Below are 18,036 nucleotides of genomic sequence, written 5' to 3' on the forward strand. Positions count from 1 at the left end.
TTGCCCTGCAGAACCGGAAGGTTTGCAGATAGACTCCCCAAATCCCCCTGCGTCTCATTCCAGCTCGGGGACCCTTCTTCGGTGCCCCCCGCCTCGGCGGCCTCCCCCCGCGCTCCCAAAGCGTGTGCCCAGAGAGAGGGGTACCCCCGAGAGAGGAGACAGAGGTACAGGTGGCGAGCGCGGACTCGGCCGCCATCCCCCTCAGCCCATCGCCCCTCCCCTCCCCGTCGCCCGAGCAAATCGCGAGTAATTGTTTTCCGGGGAGGGGCTGGGCGCGCTCCGTGGCGCCACCCGGGTCAGGGTTCCCGCGGGGGGGGGAAAGCCCACTCGCGAGGGCTCGGCGGCTCTTCGTCTCGGCCGGGATGAACTGTGGCAACTTCGGCAGCCCCCACGGCGGCGGCGAAGCAGAGCCAGAGACAGTGGCGAGGCCAGCTCGGCCGGGCTGGAGCGCGTGAAGCCGAGGGGGCGCCTGGCGTCTTCAGCGTCTCGGTTATCGGCTGCGCGTCCCGGGACTCCAGTTCCGGCGCTCCTGGTGGTAGCGGCTTCCGCGCCTGCCGCCCGGGTCCTCGCAGCTCGGCGAGCGAAGCAGGAGAACCCGATCCCCGCGCCGAGAGCAACCTGCCGGAGTGGCCGAGACCTCCCCCGCCGCCCGCTAGCAAGTTTGGCCGTTCCGTGCCCGGCGCGCCTCGGTATCCAGGCGCATTTGTTTCCTCCTGGTTTCCGCGCGCCCCGTTTGGCGGGGACCCTCGGGAGCGATGCCGAAGGATGTGATTTTAGTTGTGTGGTTCTGTGTGTGCACCGCCAGGACAGGTAAGCAGGGTTGGGGCGGTCGGAGGCATCCCGGGGAAAGGGGGAGCCGCGCCGCTGTGCCCAGTGCCGGCACAGGCGTCGGGAGACCTGGATTCGAGCTCCGCGCTGGTCCGGGAAGGCGGCTCAACGTGGATGGGTCCCTCGGATCTCTCTGCCCTGCTCCAGGGCAAAGCGTGAGAAGTGGGACTCACGGGCTGGAAGATGCCCCCGTGAGTGCCCCCTTCCTTGGAGACGCGGCCTCGCGGACGCCGGAGTGAGGGGCGCGGCCAGCCGGCGCACCCTCCTGCTCCTAGTAACCAGCTTCCGGGTCGAAACCGCAGCAGGTTCGGCTCGCGAGCCCTACACCCCCGTACTTGAAAGGTGCGGTGGAAACCGGTCTTCCGGCGCGGGGCCGGGCGGGGAAGGGGCAGCGGCGGGAGTCGCACCCGCAGAGAGAGCGCTTCCGGCCGGCCGGCGGGCGCGGCCGGGGCCCGGGAGGGCACGGCACGGGGTGAGGGCTGCAGGCGAAACGCGGGCTTCCATGGTCTCGCTGGTCCCCTCGGACTCTCCCCAGGGGAACTCCAGGAGCATTTTCTCCCTTTCCACCCTGTCCCCAAGGGCTGGACGAACAATAATTCGGGGGAATTGGAACCGTGGAGACAATCCAGGGAGATTTTCTCAAGCTCCCAACCGGTTTTCCCTTGCTATAATTGCCGGTTAGGGATTGTGGAGGGAGGACTAGGATAATTGGCGTAATTTCTAAAGTCCCCACTTCGTTCTGCCTTCAGAGACGCAGTTGTGAGGACTTTAAGAGCACCTCCTTGCATCCGCTCCCACTCACCCCCAGCCCCCATATCTCTTGGGGTTTGGAGACCCGTTCTCAGTCGTCTTCTCCACGGGTCTAATAGTAGAGGTGGAGGTGGGGTGGGGTGGAGTAGGCACAGTATGGGCAAAAATACAGCTCTCCCATGCTGGGGGTGGGGGTGGGAGCGTGGCGAATTTTTATTCCTGTGCTAGCCAGCCTTGGTACGCGCTGCCGACCTTGCACCCCAGAACCGGCGTGTAGTCACTCCTCCCTTTATCTTTTCTTCTTTTACCACTAGCATTTCCCTTCTCTAGAGCCATAGCCTCCTTCCCAAGCCAGGCAGCAAGTTTATGGGGAGAGGGCTGGGGAGGGTGCCGTGCCTTGGTTGGCCCGAAAGTTCCCTCCGCCTGCGCCCCAGGAGCCCCTCTTTGGCAGTTAGCCCGCCTGAGGATACAAAGTTGGGCGTCTCGGAGCTTCTTGCTGGCCTTTTCGTTTACCCAGGTCTGAGAGGGTAGCAGTTTTCCCTTTGCTTAATGGAAGAGCAATGGGTGTGGACTTCTCCAGGGACAAAAGGAATCCTCCTTCCTTTCCTATCTTCATCTGAGCTTCCCAAGGCTGCAGGGACGCCAAGGCTCAGTCCAGACTAGAATAGTTGCTTCTTGGGTATGGGCACAACGGGATGGGCTAGGCTTTTAAAACCAAGAGCACCCTGGAAGAAATGCGCCCCCAGAAGATCAGGACCTGCGAGGCTAGTGCAGAACATGGGCTATCAGTCCTGTGCGCGGAGAATCTGGTGCTGGTGGGCATCTTAATGGAGGAACGGAAGAGAGACAAACTAGATGGGGGAGGGGGCAGCTTCTTGGTCATTTCACATCCTCAAGTGCACATCGTCACTGGTATGCCTAAGTCTTTTTCTCTCGTTAGTTCTTTGAAAAGTCGGCAAAAAGGGCCCCCATCCGGAATGGACTGTGTCTCCAGGGTGCATTGCTAGTGGAGACCTTTAAGAACACAGTCTTTTCCCCTTCCCCACACCAACCCCCTTTAAATCTTGTAAAAATTCTGTTGTAGGGAAGATTCATTCATGTATTTATTCACTCATTCAAGGAACAGTTGAGCGCCTTGCTGGGTGCCGGGATTGCTTATGCAGAGGGGAAGCGACTTGGCCCTTGAATTCCAGGAACTTAAAGCTTAGCTGAGAATATAGGTAGAAACTGGAACCCCTTCTCCCCCCTTTTTTTTCCTACAGCTTGATGGGGAGGGGGGAAGGAGAGGAGGGAGTGTAAGAAGTTTCAATGAAAGCAATACAGAGAAGAAATGGTAGGAATGAATTGTGGGGAAGGGTGGTTGGTGGTCAGGGAAGGCTTTAATCAGGAGGTGACATTTGAGAATTGTGTTTTGAAGGCTTTGCAGGGAGTTTTCCAGGTGGGCAGAGTGGGGAACGCATCCTAGGCAGAGGGCAGAGCCTGTGCACAGGGAGGCGAGCATGGCAGGGTCTGCCCTATTGGTTGTGGCAGTTGCTAGGGGGCTTGGGTTTTCTGTGCTCCTTGGCACTTCTGGAACACCAGAGGCCACGTATTTCTTCTACAAAAATTATCAGAAAAATCTGGATGGGGTGGGGTGTTGGAGTTATAGCTCAAGTCCTTCACTTACAATTTCTTGTCTTTTGAAGGGGTATGGTCAGCAGTTTTCTGGGGGGCAGCCTCTTTGATTTTCCCAGGAGCCACCACCCCTGCGTCAAAGCTCCGTCCTCTTTGGAGGCAGAGGCCGGCTCCTGATTAGTTTATCAGGATCCAAACAGCCGCTTGGAAAGTTTATTTGTCAAGGGGGACAATTGTTGTCTGGGCTGTTAACAGTCCGGGATGAAATAAACATGTGGTTCACTTAGTGAACTGCTCAGATATCACTGCCTTTTAATGGAAATGAATAGATGCTATCAGGCCCATTTTAATTACAGCAGCACTGCAGTGCAGTAGCAGTTACACATGAAAAGATCTAATGATAGGTGTCACAGGAAGCTGCTTAAAGTGCTCATAGTTCAGAGAACTTGTTTTAAGAGAGTTAAATGGAGTCAAGATAGGAGGTGCTGTTCTCCAGGTCGTGTTATTTCTGGGTGAAAGATCATTCTGGGATTTCCAGGTACATACTTAATAACGAAAATTTAGAAGACTATGTTATTGGTGGTGATAACATATTAAGTCCATGAGTTTTCTCCGATGGCTTGGCTGTGTGATTAATAGAAGAATTCCCTTTCCCGTTTGTTTTGGTCTCCAGGCCACGGTGGTGGTGGTGAGTGGGTGGGGGTGTGTGGGGGGCAGTGGGGAAGCCCAGGGGGCCCCTTTTGCTGCCTTTTGCTGCCATCTGCTGGAAAGGAGAGCTTCTTCTTTTTGAAGCACTTATCTGGCTCTTCGTTAACTCTGAAATAGGAGAGCTGTGAACAGAGCCCCCAGCTTGCAGGGATGATGTGCAGTGTTTGGCTGATTTGGAACAGGCATAGTACATGTTCTTCAAGGATCTTGCTTTTGGGGATCTTTGCAGGAGTCCAGGGGTCTGAATCTGATCAACTGGTTATGAAATCCTGCTATTAAATGAGGTCTTGGAGCATCTCGTCAGCATCCTGTTCCTCTGTGTTGACCAGGAGAAAACAGCTGCCATCGCCGACAGTGAGCCCAGATTAGATTTGAAGTGAGCCAGGCGCTGGAAGATTCGCTTGGGAGCTTAGGCCCAGGACCCTGAAGGTGTACTGAATGGTCTTTGGGCCTGAGCGCTCCCTGGGCGGGACTGTGGCGTGGGTGGCCCGCAGCAGCAGGTGTCCTGGGAGATTAGGGTAGAGGTTCTGAGTCCCAGAGCCAGGCAGGCCTCAAGTGCCTCTCTGACGGTGACACGCTGCCTTCCAGGTTTTAAAAAATGTTTCTTCCCCGGAAGCTTTTTATCCTACTTAATTCCCATTCCCAGCTTCAGCCATTTGTAGAGCAGTTGTGGCCAAAGTAGAGAACTTTAATAGCGTTTCCTTGGAAAGGGCAGGAGCTCCATGCTTGGACAAGAAGCAAAAACATTAAAATAAAAAAAATTATTTTTATGGAACCAACGCTCTCATCCTACATTAGGTTCAGGAGGGGCCATGTAAATGCTACCTTATTAATAGATTTTCTGATTCCCTAGGCAAGTGTGTAAAGTGCTCTCTTTACACATCCTGCTATTGGCACAAGGCATTTTCATCCTGAAGGAGACCAATTAAAGGGAGAGAAGAAAAGTGTATCTGGAAGCCTAATTGATTTCTCTTGTTCTGTTTTTATGGGATGTTTTCATGACAAGAGCAATACAGTTATCTTAAAACCAGGGAATCCCTTCACTTGTGGGCTGTATGAGGAGGAATGAGTGTAGACTTAATATTTAGATTTCCCTAAGCACAGCCAGAGAGAGAAGCCCTTCCAGGTCAGTTGGGCACGTGGAGGGCTTGGGAGGAAGGGGGACAGCTGTATGTTTTGCACAATTCCAGTGGTGTTAAGGACCAGGGAGCTGTGTTATGAGAGACAGAGGCAGGGAAGCCCAGCTGGGCACCACATGCGTGCTAGGCGTGTTCACGTAGTTATCACCCAAAGCTCAGGAGGCTGGGAGGCATGTATGATCATCTTCATTTTACAGATGAGGGAACTGAGGCTCAGAGAAGTGAAGTTATTTTTCCAAGAGTTAGTAGGGGGAGGAGACAGGGCTGAAACTGGCTCTTGGTTCAGTGTTGTTTCCACAACACTTTGTGGATGGGGTGTGCTGTGTTCCTATTTGGGGACAGGGATCCAAGGGTACCAATGGGGTGTTCTGCTAGTTCTCCAGAATCTGTTTGGCTGCCTTTTAGGCTTGTCTAGTTGCAGAGCTGTTAGTCTGGGAGTATTTTAAGCATGATGATTATAGTGGGTCTCTAGTCCCTTCTTCGGTCAACGATCGCCACAACACTATTGCCTGACAAACCATCCAGAACTCACTGGCTTAAAACAACATTTATTTTGGTTCACGTGTCTGTAGGTTGTTCTGTTCCTGGCTCATCTAGGTCAGGTTTGGCTGGGCATGGTGCCAAACTCACGTGGGATGTCTGCTCCGTGTGTCTCAGTCTCCTCGGACCAGTGGAGCAGTAGGGCCATGTTCTTTTCATCATGGTGCAGCAGTACAAGAGAACAAGCCATACCCCACAAGCATGTTCAGGTCTCTCCCGTAACATTGCTAACATCCCAAGCATCCCAATGATCCAAGCAGGTTATATGGCGAGGCTCAAAGTCAAAGGATGCAGAGGTTTACTTTCACTCTAGTGGAAGGAACTGCAAAGGCATGCAGCAAGGGGTGTGGATCTGGGAGGGGTAAAGATTTGAATCCAATAATTCGGTCAACCACGGTTTTTTTTTAAAGATCGTTTCCTTGACCTGAATGCCATCCTGTCGTCTGGGGGTATCCCTAGATATGCGTATTCCTCGGAGGTCATTGTACCTACAGCAGTGATGGTGCACGCACTCGTCAGTTAATTATTTAGGTCCTAAATTCAGGGTGTACCAGCTGTTAGCCCCTGAGAGAGGCACTGGGGCTCCAGGGACACTGGGGCTGCAGGGACACTTCTGTCTTCTCGTGTCCAGCTAAGGGCACATTCCCCAAATCACTTTCTGAATTCCTAGCCAGAGAAAGACCAGCTTGGAGGTCCTCTGAGATCTCTCTTGATTTAATTTCTGCCACACAGGTGTACAACACTGTAGATCAACCTGAAATATGAGTTCTTTCCCTGCCTTTTCAAGGTGATCACAGAACTTCCGATAGCTGAGCTCACTTGGAGAAAAACATCACCAGTTCCCGCCAGAGGCTCCTGGGGCTATGTCTCGGGCTGGTAGACACCCACTGGCTCAGTCCTTCTTTGCACAGACAGGTGTTTGATCAGTCTTTGTGAACAGAGTCTGTTGAGGGATGAGCAGGTTGGAGGGGAACTTAAGTGAGATCATGATGTAAAGTAGGAGCATCTCCTCCCCTCCAACATGCACCTTAAGCCCTCCAATGATTCCTATTGCAATTAGAATAATATCCATCTCCTCGCTGGGGCTCGAAAGGCAGGCCCTACTCTTTGGCCTTGTTTTCTACTGCTCTCTCCCTGCCTGTTCTGCTCCAGCCACACTGGCCTTGTCTCTGTTCCCCGAACATGCCAAGTCTATTCCTGGTTTGCAGTGGGCTATTCTCTATCCCTGGAAAGCTGTCCCCCCAGATCTTGCCACTGCCAGCCCCTGCGGGCATTCACGTTTCAGCTCAAAGGAACCTTTCCTGACTGTCCTTTCTAAAGCCCACCCAGGTTGCTTTGTATTCCATGACTCTGTTTTATTTTCTGCATGGCATTTATTGCCATCTCAAATTATCTTACCTACTTTTTTTTTTTTTTTTTTTTCCTTCTNCTCTTCACTCTGTAGCCCAGGAATGCATGCTCTGTGAGGACATCTCCAGTGCCCAGCACTGTGGGTTACATTGTAAGCACTCAATAATACCTGGTGAGAAGGTACTGCATGAGTGAATGAATGCAGAATGAATAGAAGGTTTCATAATGGCCTGCATTTGGAAGAGGGAATGAATGAATGAATGAATGAATTCAGAATGAATAGAAGATTTCATAATGGGGCTGCATTTGGAAGGGGGAAATTGAACCTTTAGTTCAGAAGACAAGGAGAAACCAGACAGAAACCGAGAATGCCATTTACGCACCGTGCCTTCAGTTTAACCCTTTGTCTGCCTTGGTGATGACAGGCTGCAGCGTCAAAGAGCCATCCAAGCCCAACGTTCTGTTGCTACAGCAGCTCCTGTTTTCCTCACAGGAAAAGAGTGAAGGAGAGGGTAGATTTCCTTCCCTAAATCTGTGGGGTAAGGGGTGAAGGCGGGAGGACAGATGAGGTTGTAATAGCTGACGATGTCCTGATGAACTTTCGCTCAGTCTCTCTGGGACAAATTGGGTTTCCAGATCTTGCCTTGGCAACCGCATTACCATCAGACAGAAGTTGACAGCTGTTGCTGATTAAAACATTTCCGACTGTGCGATCAGAATTGCCCTACTGAGATGTTAAGTGTAGGTAGATGCTGCCTTTATGAATGGCTTACCCACAGCCCCTTCCAGGGGTCTCTAGCCTTATTAATACATATAATGGGAAGTCACTTCGCAATCATGAGTGTGTCATTGCACAGAATGCCCCCTGGGTGAGAGACAGCCTTCAGCTTTTGCCTTTCTCAGATCAGGCGATAGGGGACTCGTGGCCTTGTTTCTCTGCACTAAGGTTCTCAACAGAGTTGTCAGGGAATTTAGCTTTCTATTCAGGAATCCCCTGGGAGGGAATCTTCATCTCTTGTTTCTCTATTTTGGCCAGTCCCTCCACCACCCTTCTCCAGCAGGGACGGAGCCCTCTGCCTTGCCCTCCTCGGCAGCACGGCCGCGGTGCCTGAGGCGGAGGGAGCACCCTGTGGCGGTGTTGACTGGTGACCGTGGTGTCAGGTTTTGCTACTGCATCAGTTTCGGAAACACGTAGATGAGGGCCACTATCCTGTAGCCACGGTCTCCAGATCTGAGAAAGTTTGGAAGCCCGAAGTTTCTTCATAACTCACGTGATAGCAAAAGCTACCGTGAGCTGGACTCATCTGGTGGCAAAACTTGACCTCAGCTGAATGGAGGCTATGTCTAGTCTTTTTTAGCCAACTAGAGGAAAACATCATGCTTCCTGGTCCAGAAATACCGTATTTGATTATGGGGGTACTGACTCAGACTTCGCTTAGGGTGTTACATAAAATGTAGTATGTAGGGCGTATTACCTTTCCAATATATGATACATTCCGAATCCAAAATATATTTGGTCCTGAGGGTTTTGGATAAGGGATCGTCAATCCACAATGAATGGGGAGTGAGGGTGGGGGAAGGGACAAAGAAACTATAATATCATGGGGCCCATGGAGCAAAGAGTTGTCCCTTTCCACTCCAGGAGGTCGCATCTCCACGCACTCCTCACTGGCTTCCTTGTATTCCCTGCCACTCCTGGCCTCTCTAATTCCTGTTCTGTATTGCTGCTAGCAGTCTGTATTTGAAGCCAAGACAGCTTTTTGTTCCTTTTCAGTGGTGGGCTTTGGGACGGACCCTGACCTGCAGATGGATATCATCGCCGAGCTCGACCTCGTGAACACCACCCTTGGAGTCACTCAGGTGCCCGGACTGCACAATGCCAGCAAAGCTTATTTATTCCAAGGTAAAGGCATCGCCTCCTTTGCATGGAGGGCAACCTGGGAGGTGGGTCTGTCCGGGGAGTGCTCATGTGCTGTGTGTTAGTCAGAGGATTATCTCCGCTCTTTCTCTTGCGTTATTGTCATAAGTATGTTCAGAAATGTCAAGAGTGTTCGGATACTCAAGGGGTGTTCTCAGGGTGGGACGGGGGTACTAGGGGCATGGTTGTGAAATACTTGGTTTGGCAGTGAAATATTTCCTTGGGTCTTTTGTGGGGATCTAAAGTTGAGCGAAATTGCAAAGGTCTTGAAAGCCATTGGCCAGTCATATTATTTTTACAGGATATGCCTTCAGCTGTTACCTGTATCTTTACCTATATCTATACTTTAGCTACATCTATTCTTATTTATATATGTTCTCCCCTATTTAATGGGTATGTGAGCACAGAGCATGTTTTATGGCTGCATTCTCTTAGGGGTGCATCTTACTTGGCTCTCAATTATCAAGGGAGTATAGCGCACTTCTTTTTTAAAAAATTAATTAATTAATTGCGAGAGACAGACAGGGATGGAGAGAGAGCAGAGCAGGGAGGAGAGGGAGAAGCAGGCTCCCTGCTGAGTAGGGTGTCCGATGCAGGGCTCCATCCCAGGACCCTGGGATCATGACCTGATCAGAAGACAGACGCTTAACCAACTGAGCCACCCAGGCGCCCCGTGTAGTGTGCTTCTTAAAAGCCCAAGTGCCTGAGATCAAATTCTAACCCTACCACTTATTGGCTTTGCGACTTTGGGCAATCCTTTAGCCTTACTGTGCCTCTGTCCTCATCTAAAATACTGGTACCTACTTCATGGGGCTGTTACAAGGATTAGAGGAGCTAATCCAACGAAGTGGTTAAAACAGAGTCTGATATCTATAGAAGATACCCAGTAAGTCCTAGCTATTAATACGTAACTCATGCTGTGTACCACACAACATGTTAGTAGTAGGATTACCAGTAAGATAGGTGCAGGCTGTTCTAAAATATAGCGAGAGAAACAGTCATTGCGTGAGGAATTATTGAATTACAATTGCTGTACTTACTATGAAGGGGATGTATAGGCTGCCAAAAAGAGTAGTACAGGGAGATCTGACTTAACCGGGGTGGAGAGAGAGTAGTGGTCAGGTAAAGGTTACCCTGAAAATTGTTGTGTCGACAGACTTGAAAAATGAAAAGCGAGCCTGGTGTAGGGTGTGGTGGGAGCTCACAGCACTATGGGCAGGGAAAATAGTATGTATGAAGGTCTGAAGGCAGAAACCAATAGAAAGGTTTCTACTGTGGCTAAAGGGTGGCCAGCGGCTGGAGAGGCAGACAGGGACTGGGTTACATTGGACCCTGTAGGCAGAACTGATATTTAGCTGATATCCAGGGGCTTAGATACACCGATGATTTACGGCCACTTTCCATTCTGGTAGGTGGGAGGCCATGTATGCTTGTGAATGATTGTAATTCTTATCCTCGCTTGTAGTGCCAGAGTAGTGGTTTCCTACTTTCCTCTCAGAGCGGTGGGGGCCTTTTCGGAGATTGCTGGCGGGGAGTGACCTGATTAGATAGGATAGTCAGGCAGCTTGGGTATTCCTCTGTGAAAACTTCTGGCAGGGTTCTTTTAAGTCAGCCTTTTGTGAAGATAGCAAAAGGATTATTTTAGAATGGCTGGACCAATATTAAGAGATGAGATTTACATATTTACTGTGGAGATCACCTAGACCTTGTTAACGGTATATAATAAATCTACAGATATTATATGATAATACAGAACAAGACTACGGCTATGCTAATTCCCATTTACTCTTACTAAGGAATTGGTGAAGTCCCTAAGCTGGGTGTGGTTAAGAGAATATAGATGGAATTACTTTCCTTTTTGCCTTGTACAAGGTCTGCTCAGTTACTGTTGAGAGGTCATGTTTCAGGAAGTCAGAAGTCATCTCTATTTAGATATATCCCTACATCCCTTGAACCAAGTACCATGCATGGCAGGTAGTAGGTGACGAATACACATTTTTAATTGAATTACAATTTCCTCTGCCCCATGTGCTCCATAAAAGGCTTATTGCCTATCTTTTTTTTTTTTTTTTTAAGATTTTATTTATTTATTTGATAGACAGCCAGAGAGAGAACACAAGCACGGGAGTGGGAGGGGAAGAATCAGGCTCCCAGCAGAGCAGGGAGCCCAATGCGGGGCTCAATCCCAGGACCCTGGGATCATGCCCTGAGCTGAAGGCAGATGCTTAACGACTGAGCCACCCAGGCACCCTGGCTTATTGCCTATCTTACTCACTATTCATTCACTTATTTATTCCACAAGTGTGGGCTTCTTAGGCAAGAATTCTGTTACTTTGTGTGTTTTTTGCTTTGGCAACTACTCTGGGATGTCTAGCAGGCTCCAGCCATAGGGAGGGATTTTCAGCTTCTTTGGTGGGACGAGTAACTTCATTATGGGAGGTTGACTGAGGAAGACTTTCTCTTAAGGACCCTTGTGATTATATTGGGCCTACCTGGATAATCCAGCATAATCTCTCCACTTAAAGATCTGTAATTTAATCATGTGCTAAAATCCCTTTTGCCATGTAAGGTAACATATTTACATGTTCTCCAGTTAAGACATGGACATCTTTGGGGAGCCATTATTTTGCTTACCACACCGTTTACCCTCTAGCCCCCAAAGATTCATGTCTATCCCACACGTCAGATACATTCACCTCATCCCAATTTTCTCCAAAAGTCTCAACCCATTGTGGTATCAGCTGAAAGTCCAAAATCTTATCCAATCTCATCAGTTGAAAAATTCCAAATCTATATCTAAATAATCTAAATCAGGTATGACTGTGACTCAGAATGTAATAAATTTGGGGGCAAAACTCCTCTCTCTCTATGAATCTGTGAAAAGTAGGAAATAGGTACTCTATTTCCCAAATACAGGTGGGACAGAAGTAGGATGCCTGGAATACATAGCCCTGTTAATAGAAAAGAAATGGAATTAAGAAAGGGGCCACCAAGCCCAAGAAATTTTGAAATCCAGCAGGGCAAACTCCATTGAGTTTCGGGGCTTGGGAATAAGCCTGTGTGGCCTTGGCTCTGCCTTCTGGGCCCATGACTCATTCCTTTGAGTTATTCCTCCTTTTCAGGCAGAGTAGTGTGTGTTTGTGCTTGAGTAGTTTTATCAGCCTGTTTCCTCCCTGTGGAATTTTCAGTCTGTCAGCTTTTTCTCATTTCATCCTCTTTCAGTTTCCTTCAGTCCAAGTTGGCAGTGTTTCTGCTGGTATAACATTCTAGGAAACTTTACAGTCTCCTGTCCATCGGACAAGAGGCCCCCCCCCCACAGATCTTTCTTAGATAATCCCATTTCTGTTCCTGACCTGTGCCGAGATGGCCAAGGGGATCCATGAGTCACATACCTGATCTCTTCAAAGAGCCCTCTGTGTGATTGAGTCTTCTGAACTTTTGATCCTTCAGAGGCACTAACAAAAGGTTCTTCACCTACCTGTGGTTTTTACCCCAGAGCAGAATTTCATGACAGTGAATCTCCTCATTTTATTGTCTTTTGCAGTCCAAATAGGCTGAGAGTTCTTTCATTCCTCAGGCTCTAGTTTCTTCCTGCTCATCAGCTCATCTCTCCATCTCTCTCTTTCCTCTCATCTTTTACTCTAAGCAGCAAGGAGAAACCATACTTTGCTTGGAAGTCTCCTCAGCTAAATGTCCAAGTTCATCTTTTACAAGTTTTGCTTTCTATATTATTCCAGGACACAATTCAGCTAAGCTTTCTGTCACTATGTAACAAGGACCCTGGGTCTTCTAGTTTCCATCCCTTTTTAGCTCTCACTACCAGTATTTTTAATGTCCATGTTTCTACTACTGGTCTGTTCACAGTGATTTAAGTATTCTCTAAGATGGTATAGGTTTTCTCTACCATGCTGTTTACTTCATTTTGAGTTCTCACTAGCACAGTCTTTAATGTCCATATTTCCACTCAGTCTGTGCAGGCTAGGCTTTTTCTGTCATGCTTTTCAAATTTTTTTCAGCATCTGCTCATTATTCAATGCCAGAGCCGCTTCTGTATTTTTAGTTATTTGTTACAGTAGCATCCCACTTCTAGGTGCCAAAATCTATATTAGTTTCCTGTTGTTGCTGTAACAGATTACCACAAATCTAGTGGCTTGAAACAAAACAAATTTATTATCTTACAGTTCTGGAAGTCAGAAGTCCAAAATGAGGTTTAGGGGGCTAAAATCAAAAGTGTTGGCAGAGCTGTGTTCCTTCTGGAGCCTTTACAGATATTTAGACCATTTATATTTAATGTCATTCTTGACGTGTTTATATTTAAATATATCTTTTTGCTGTTTGTTTTCTACTTGTCCCATGTAGTCTTTATTTCATTTTTCCCACTTCTTAGCTTCTTTTGGATTAATTAAAGTTTTTTTTTTTTAATGATTCCATTTAATTTCCTTTGCTGGCTTATTTGCTGTAACTCTGTTTCATTATTTTAGTGGTTGCTTTAGGCTTTATAATATACATCATTAAATTATTACAGCCTACCTCCAAGTAAGAGTATACAACTTCATATATATTATAAGAACATTTCCATAGTTTACTTCTTTTCTCCTGGTCATCAATCTATTGTCACACATTTTACTTCCCATATGACATTGTTACTTTTATTTAATTAGTCAATTATCTTTTGAACAAATTTAGATAAAAGAAAATCAATCACATATTTGCTCATGTAGTTACTATTTTCTATTTTTCAGTCCTTTGGGTGGATTCTTATTTCCATCTGGTATCATTCTCATCCTGTCTGAAGGACTTCCTTTAACATTTCTTGTAGTGCAAGTCTGCTGGTGATGAATTCTTTTGGATTTTGTATGTCTGAAGAAGTATTTTGTTTTCATTTTTTCAAAGTTATTTTTGCTGGGTGCAGAATACTGGGTTGAGAGATTTTTTTGTTTCAGTACTTTAAAGATGTTGATCCACTGTCTTCTCATGTGCACTGTTTCCAACAAGAAATCTGTGTCACCCTATCTTTGTTCCTCTGTAGGTAATTTTCTATCTTCTGATTTTGAGACTTGCTCTTTGTCACGGATTTTGAGCAATTTGATTATGATGTACCTTGGTGTGGCATTCTTTATGGTTTTTTTCTCGCTGAGATCTCTTGCACTTCATCAAATTTGGAAAAAAAATTGGCCATTATGTCTTTAAATATTTTTTTCTCTCCCCATCTCTCTTCTTTAGGGACTCCAATTACCTGTATGTTAGGCTGCTTAAAGTTGTCCCACAGTTTATGGATATTCTGTTCATTTAAAAAATTATAGTTCATTTTTCTTTCTGTATTTTTGATAGTTTCTGTTGCTATACTTTCAAAGTCACTGAAGTTTTCTTCTGTAGTGTCTGCTATCAGTATCATTTAGTGTTTCTTTTTTACCTCACGTATTATGGTTTCATCTCTGTAAATTTAGTTTTGACCCTTTAAAAAATATTCCATGTCTCCATATAAGTTTTTGAATAGATGGAACACAGTTATAATAACTGTTTTAATGTCCTTGACCGCTAATTCTGTTGTATCAGTGCTGGGTTAATTTTGATTGATTAATTTTTCTCCTCATTATTACTTCCTTGCATGCCTGGTAATGTTTGATTGAATGCCAGGCATTGTGATTTTACCTTGTTTAGTGCTTATAAATATTCATGTTATTTTCCTAGGACACAGTTAAGTTACTGGGAAACAATTTGATCTTTTCGGATCCTACATTTAAGGTTTCTCAGATAGCCCAAAGCAGTGCTAATGTTAATAGCTAGAATAGAGCTAATTACTTCCCATCACTGTGGCAAGACCTTCTGTGTGCTCTACCCAATTCCCTATGAATTGTGAGTTTTCAGCTTAAGTGGTAGAAATAGGTAGTATTCTCCATCCTGTGTGTATGTTGAACACTGTTACCTTTTGGATGCTGATCTGTGTTTTTGGGTAGTTGTCTCATCCACTGAGTACTGATCTTGAGAGAGATCCATATTTTTTTCCTCTCTGCTGTTGTCTCCATTCCTGTATACTGTGCTGTGAATTTTAAGTGCCTTGGTCTTCCCTGACTCTGCTTCCTCACCTCAACTCAGAGAAGTTGCTGGGCTCTGCCTGAATTCTTCCTTTGACACAGCTTGGGACCTCTCCTGGAGCAATAAGCTTGGGTAATTGTAGGGCTCATCTCTGTTGTTTTCCATTTTTCAAGGATTACTGCCCTTTAGTAACTGATATCCAGTGTCTTGAGAGCTGCTGTTTCATTGAATATTCATTTTAAATTTAAATTCAGGCTAATTCAAATTTGAATTAAACATTTATTTCCTTGCCCGCACTAGCCATATTTTAAGAGCTCAGTTGCTGTGTGTGGCTAGGGGTTACTCTGTTGGACTGTGCAGGTCTAGAGAGGCTCTGAGACTTTACTCTTTTACCATGCCACATTTCATATGGACAAGCTACAAAATCCTGTCTTTCAATATTAATTCATGATAGCAACTAGCAAGCTACTTAAGCTCACTGCCTCAGAGTACTTCCATTTACTCATTGATAAAGTGGGGTAATCATAGTATCTGCTATATATGGTTGTAGTGAGGATGAAATAAATTAATACGTATAAAGTGCTACACCTGTATTTGGTACATGGTGAGCTCTCATTAGATGTGAGTTCATACATTTTTAAGTAATAGGGTATAACTTTGGCCTTCTTCTCCTATGTGTATCATTTGTCTTGTGTGTTTTTAGTGTCAGCTTTTAACCTGCAGTGGTCAATTGGGATAATGAGAAAAGCAGAGGGTTGGGGAGGGGGCAAAAGATTAGGGCTCAGGACTTTATAAGTAATAATTTATATCATCCTCACTACAACCGCATAAGGTAAGTACTTTTATTGCCCCATTTTATCAATGAGTAAATGAAAGTACCTTGAGGGAGTACTTAGGGGTGCCAGTGGATATGTCACTTAATGTTCTCAAGTGTCAGATTCCTCATCTGGAAATGGGAAGAATACACAGAGTGGGTGTAAGGATTAAATGGCAGTGTACGAGAAGGCACTCTGAGAGGTGTAAAGTGTAAAAAACAAATTCATTATTCTTTCCTTCATTTATTATTATTCCTTCTCCTATTTCACCGTCCTAAGTCCGGCTCTGAGTTGATATATATTAAGGGAGTGAAAACCTTCATTTCAATGCTAGCCTATTAATAATATTGATGAATTTAAATAGAAAGCTTACCTAACTGGAAACACTTCTAAAATACCAACTCCAAAGCCTGATAGGATTTTTTTGGGGGCTGACCAGCCTTTTAAGGTTGTCTTTGTCACTGCTGTCCTTGTAGAGTGCAGAGAATTGAATAAGTAAGATTTTTAGTCCCTTCCTCCTTGAAACAAATTATATTTTACTAGGGATTGGGATGGGGGCAGAGAGGATGAATGGCTATGTGTAAGACTGGCATAGATCTTCTCTAAGCTGAAAAACATCTTAAATACCAGCTTCAGAGTTTCAAAAATCATTTTGGAAAGTCTCTGCTTTGCCTTGAATTGGACTCAGAGAAGATCTGAGGGTTTGGAGCTCTACTTCTGTTTGACTGACAGCGCCTTGCTGTTAAGGAGTTGGGAGCATGTGTCTGTCCATTGGTGTCGCCTTTATAAAAGTGAATTAGAATATGCATGCATGCAGATTCTTTTATGTGTTGCTTTTATTTTTTCTTCTGCCAGGAAAATGCTACCTTTCAGGAGTTCTATTTTAGAAGAGTTTCTAAGAAAAAAATAGATAGTATCTTTCAAGTAGTATGTTTTACGTGACAAGATAGAACAAAGGCTAATGTGGGATACTTCAGAAAGATTGAGGCTTTTAGCACCTATTGAATTCTAGGATTTGTGCTGGATGTTGTGGGAGACACAGATGAATAAGGCAAAGATCTTGACCCCAGAGAGGTTGTAGTCTAGAAGGGCAAATGTGGAATGCCCTTGGACACTCTAATGTAGAGGGGAAGAGAGCTGTCTTTGTCGGGGATTATAGATAGAGTCCCAAGTATGTTGAAGAGAAACTCCTCACTGGATAACTTGGGGAAGGCTCCTTGGAGGAGGTGGTACCTGAGGCAGACCTTGAAAAATGGACAGGAATTAAATATGTAGTTTCTGTGTCATAAGGGCACTGCTCTTGTGTAATCATTTTTGCAAACTCGAAGCTTGAGTTATAGCTCTTAATGCTTAGAAAATCTGAATAAGATAGAGTTACCCAAAGGGTTTGTTTAATGCTGATCTTCCACATTTCCTGCCACCCACTGTTGCCCAAGTCTGAATTGTTTTTTCTGTTGATTGGATGCGCCTAGTCACTAATTACCTCTGGGAGCATTTACAAGTCAACCTCACTTGGAGTGGAGTGATTTAGAGTAACTTTGCATTTAATCAATTAGTGGAGTGATTCAATTCACATACCAGCATCTCCCAAATATAGGTATTTTTGTTCATGCCAGAGTAAAACTCAAGCAAGCCATGGGAGCAGAGAAGGGTTTCAAGTTCCTCTCTGGGCAAATTAACACCTGCACTGGCATATTCTGGAAAATCATTCACTGGTTTTGTGACTTAATGTATCGTAGAGAAAATAAGTAATTTCCCAAATATGCACACTTCTTTTTTTTTTTTTTTAAAGATTTTATTTATTTATTTGACAGAGATAGAGACAGCCAGTGAGAGAGGGAACACAAGCAGGGGGAGTGGGAGAGGAAGAAGCAGGCTCATAGTGGAGGAGCCTGATGTGGGGCCTCGATCCCACAACGCCGGGATCACGCCCTGAGCTGAAGGCAGACGCTTAACCGCTGTGCCACCCAGGCGCCCCTCAAATATGCACACTTCTAACATCTGCACTAAAATCTCTTTTCTCAGTTATGCTCCTTCTCCCATCAAATAGTACATTAAGGAGAGCAGAGATGGAGAGAGACAGCAGAGAATGTAAAAAGATGATAATTCTTTTAGAAACTACTATGTATATGTACCAATTCCATATAAACATATGGACCTTGGGCAAATTACCTCTTGGAATGTATCTCTCTCGGGACATTGGGTAATAATGGTAATGTCTATGATACAAGGTATTTTTAAAGGTTAATTTAGATAATATAAATTCATTGTAAACAATAAAAAATGTTAATCAGTATTATTATTAAGAGTTCAGCAAATATACATTTTTTTCATTAAA

At 45.7% G+C, this 18,036-nt stretch overlaps 1 protein-coding gene across 3 annotated transcripts in view; it reads left to right on the forward strand.

Moving 5' to 3' along the window:
- The first annotated feature begins 258 nt into the window (after nucleotides 1–258).
- Nucleotides 259–18,036, forward strand: part of NELL1 (neural EGFL like 1) — an 885,423-nt gene continuing 867,645 nt past the window's right edge. For all 3 annotated transcript variants that reach the window (XM_034645600.1, XM_034645601.1, XM_034645602.1), the window contains exons 1-2: nucleotides 259–810; nucleotides 8,704–8,832. In XM_034645600.1, the coding sequence (XP_034501491.1) occupies nucleotides 756–810; nucleotides 8,704–8,832 (184 nt within the window). In that variant the 5' untranslated portion in view covers nucleotides 259–755. The remainder of the gene's footprint in view (nucleotides 811–8,703; nucleotides 8,833–18,036) is intronic.

This window comes from Ailuropoda melanoleuca, chromosome 16 (assembly GCF_002007445.2).
Source record: "Ailuropoda melanoleuca isolate Jingjing chromosome 16, ASM200744v2, whole genome shotgun sequence".
Classification (NCBI taxonomy): domain Eukaryota; kingdom Metazoa; phylum Chordata; class Mammalia; order Carnivora; family Ursidae; genus Ailuropoda; species Ailuropoda melanoleuca.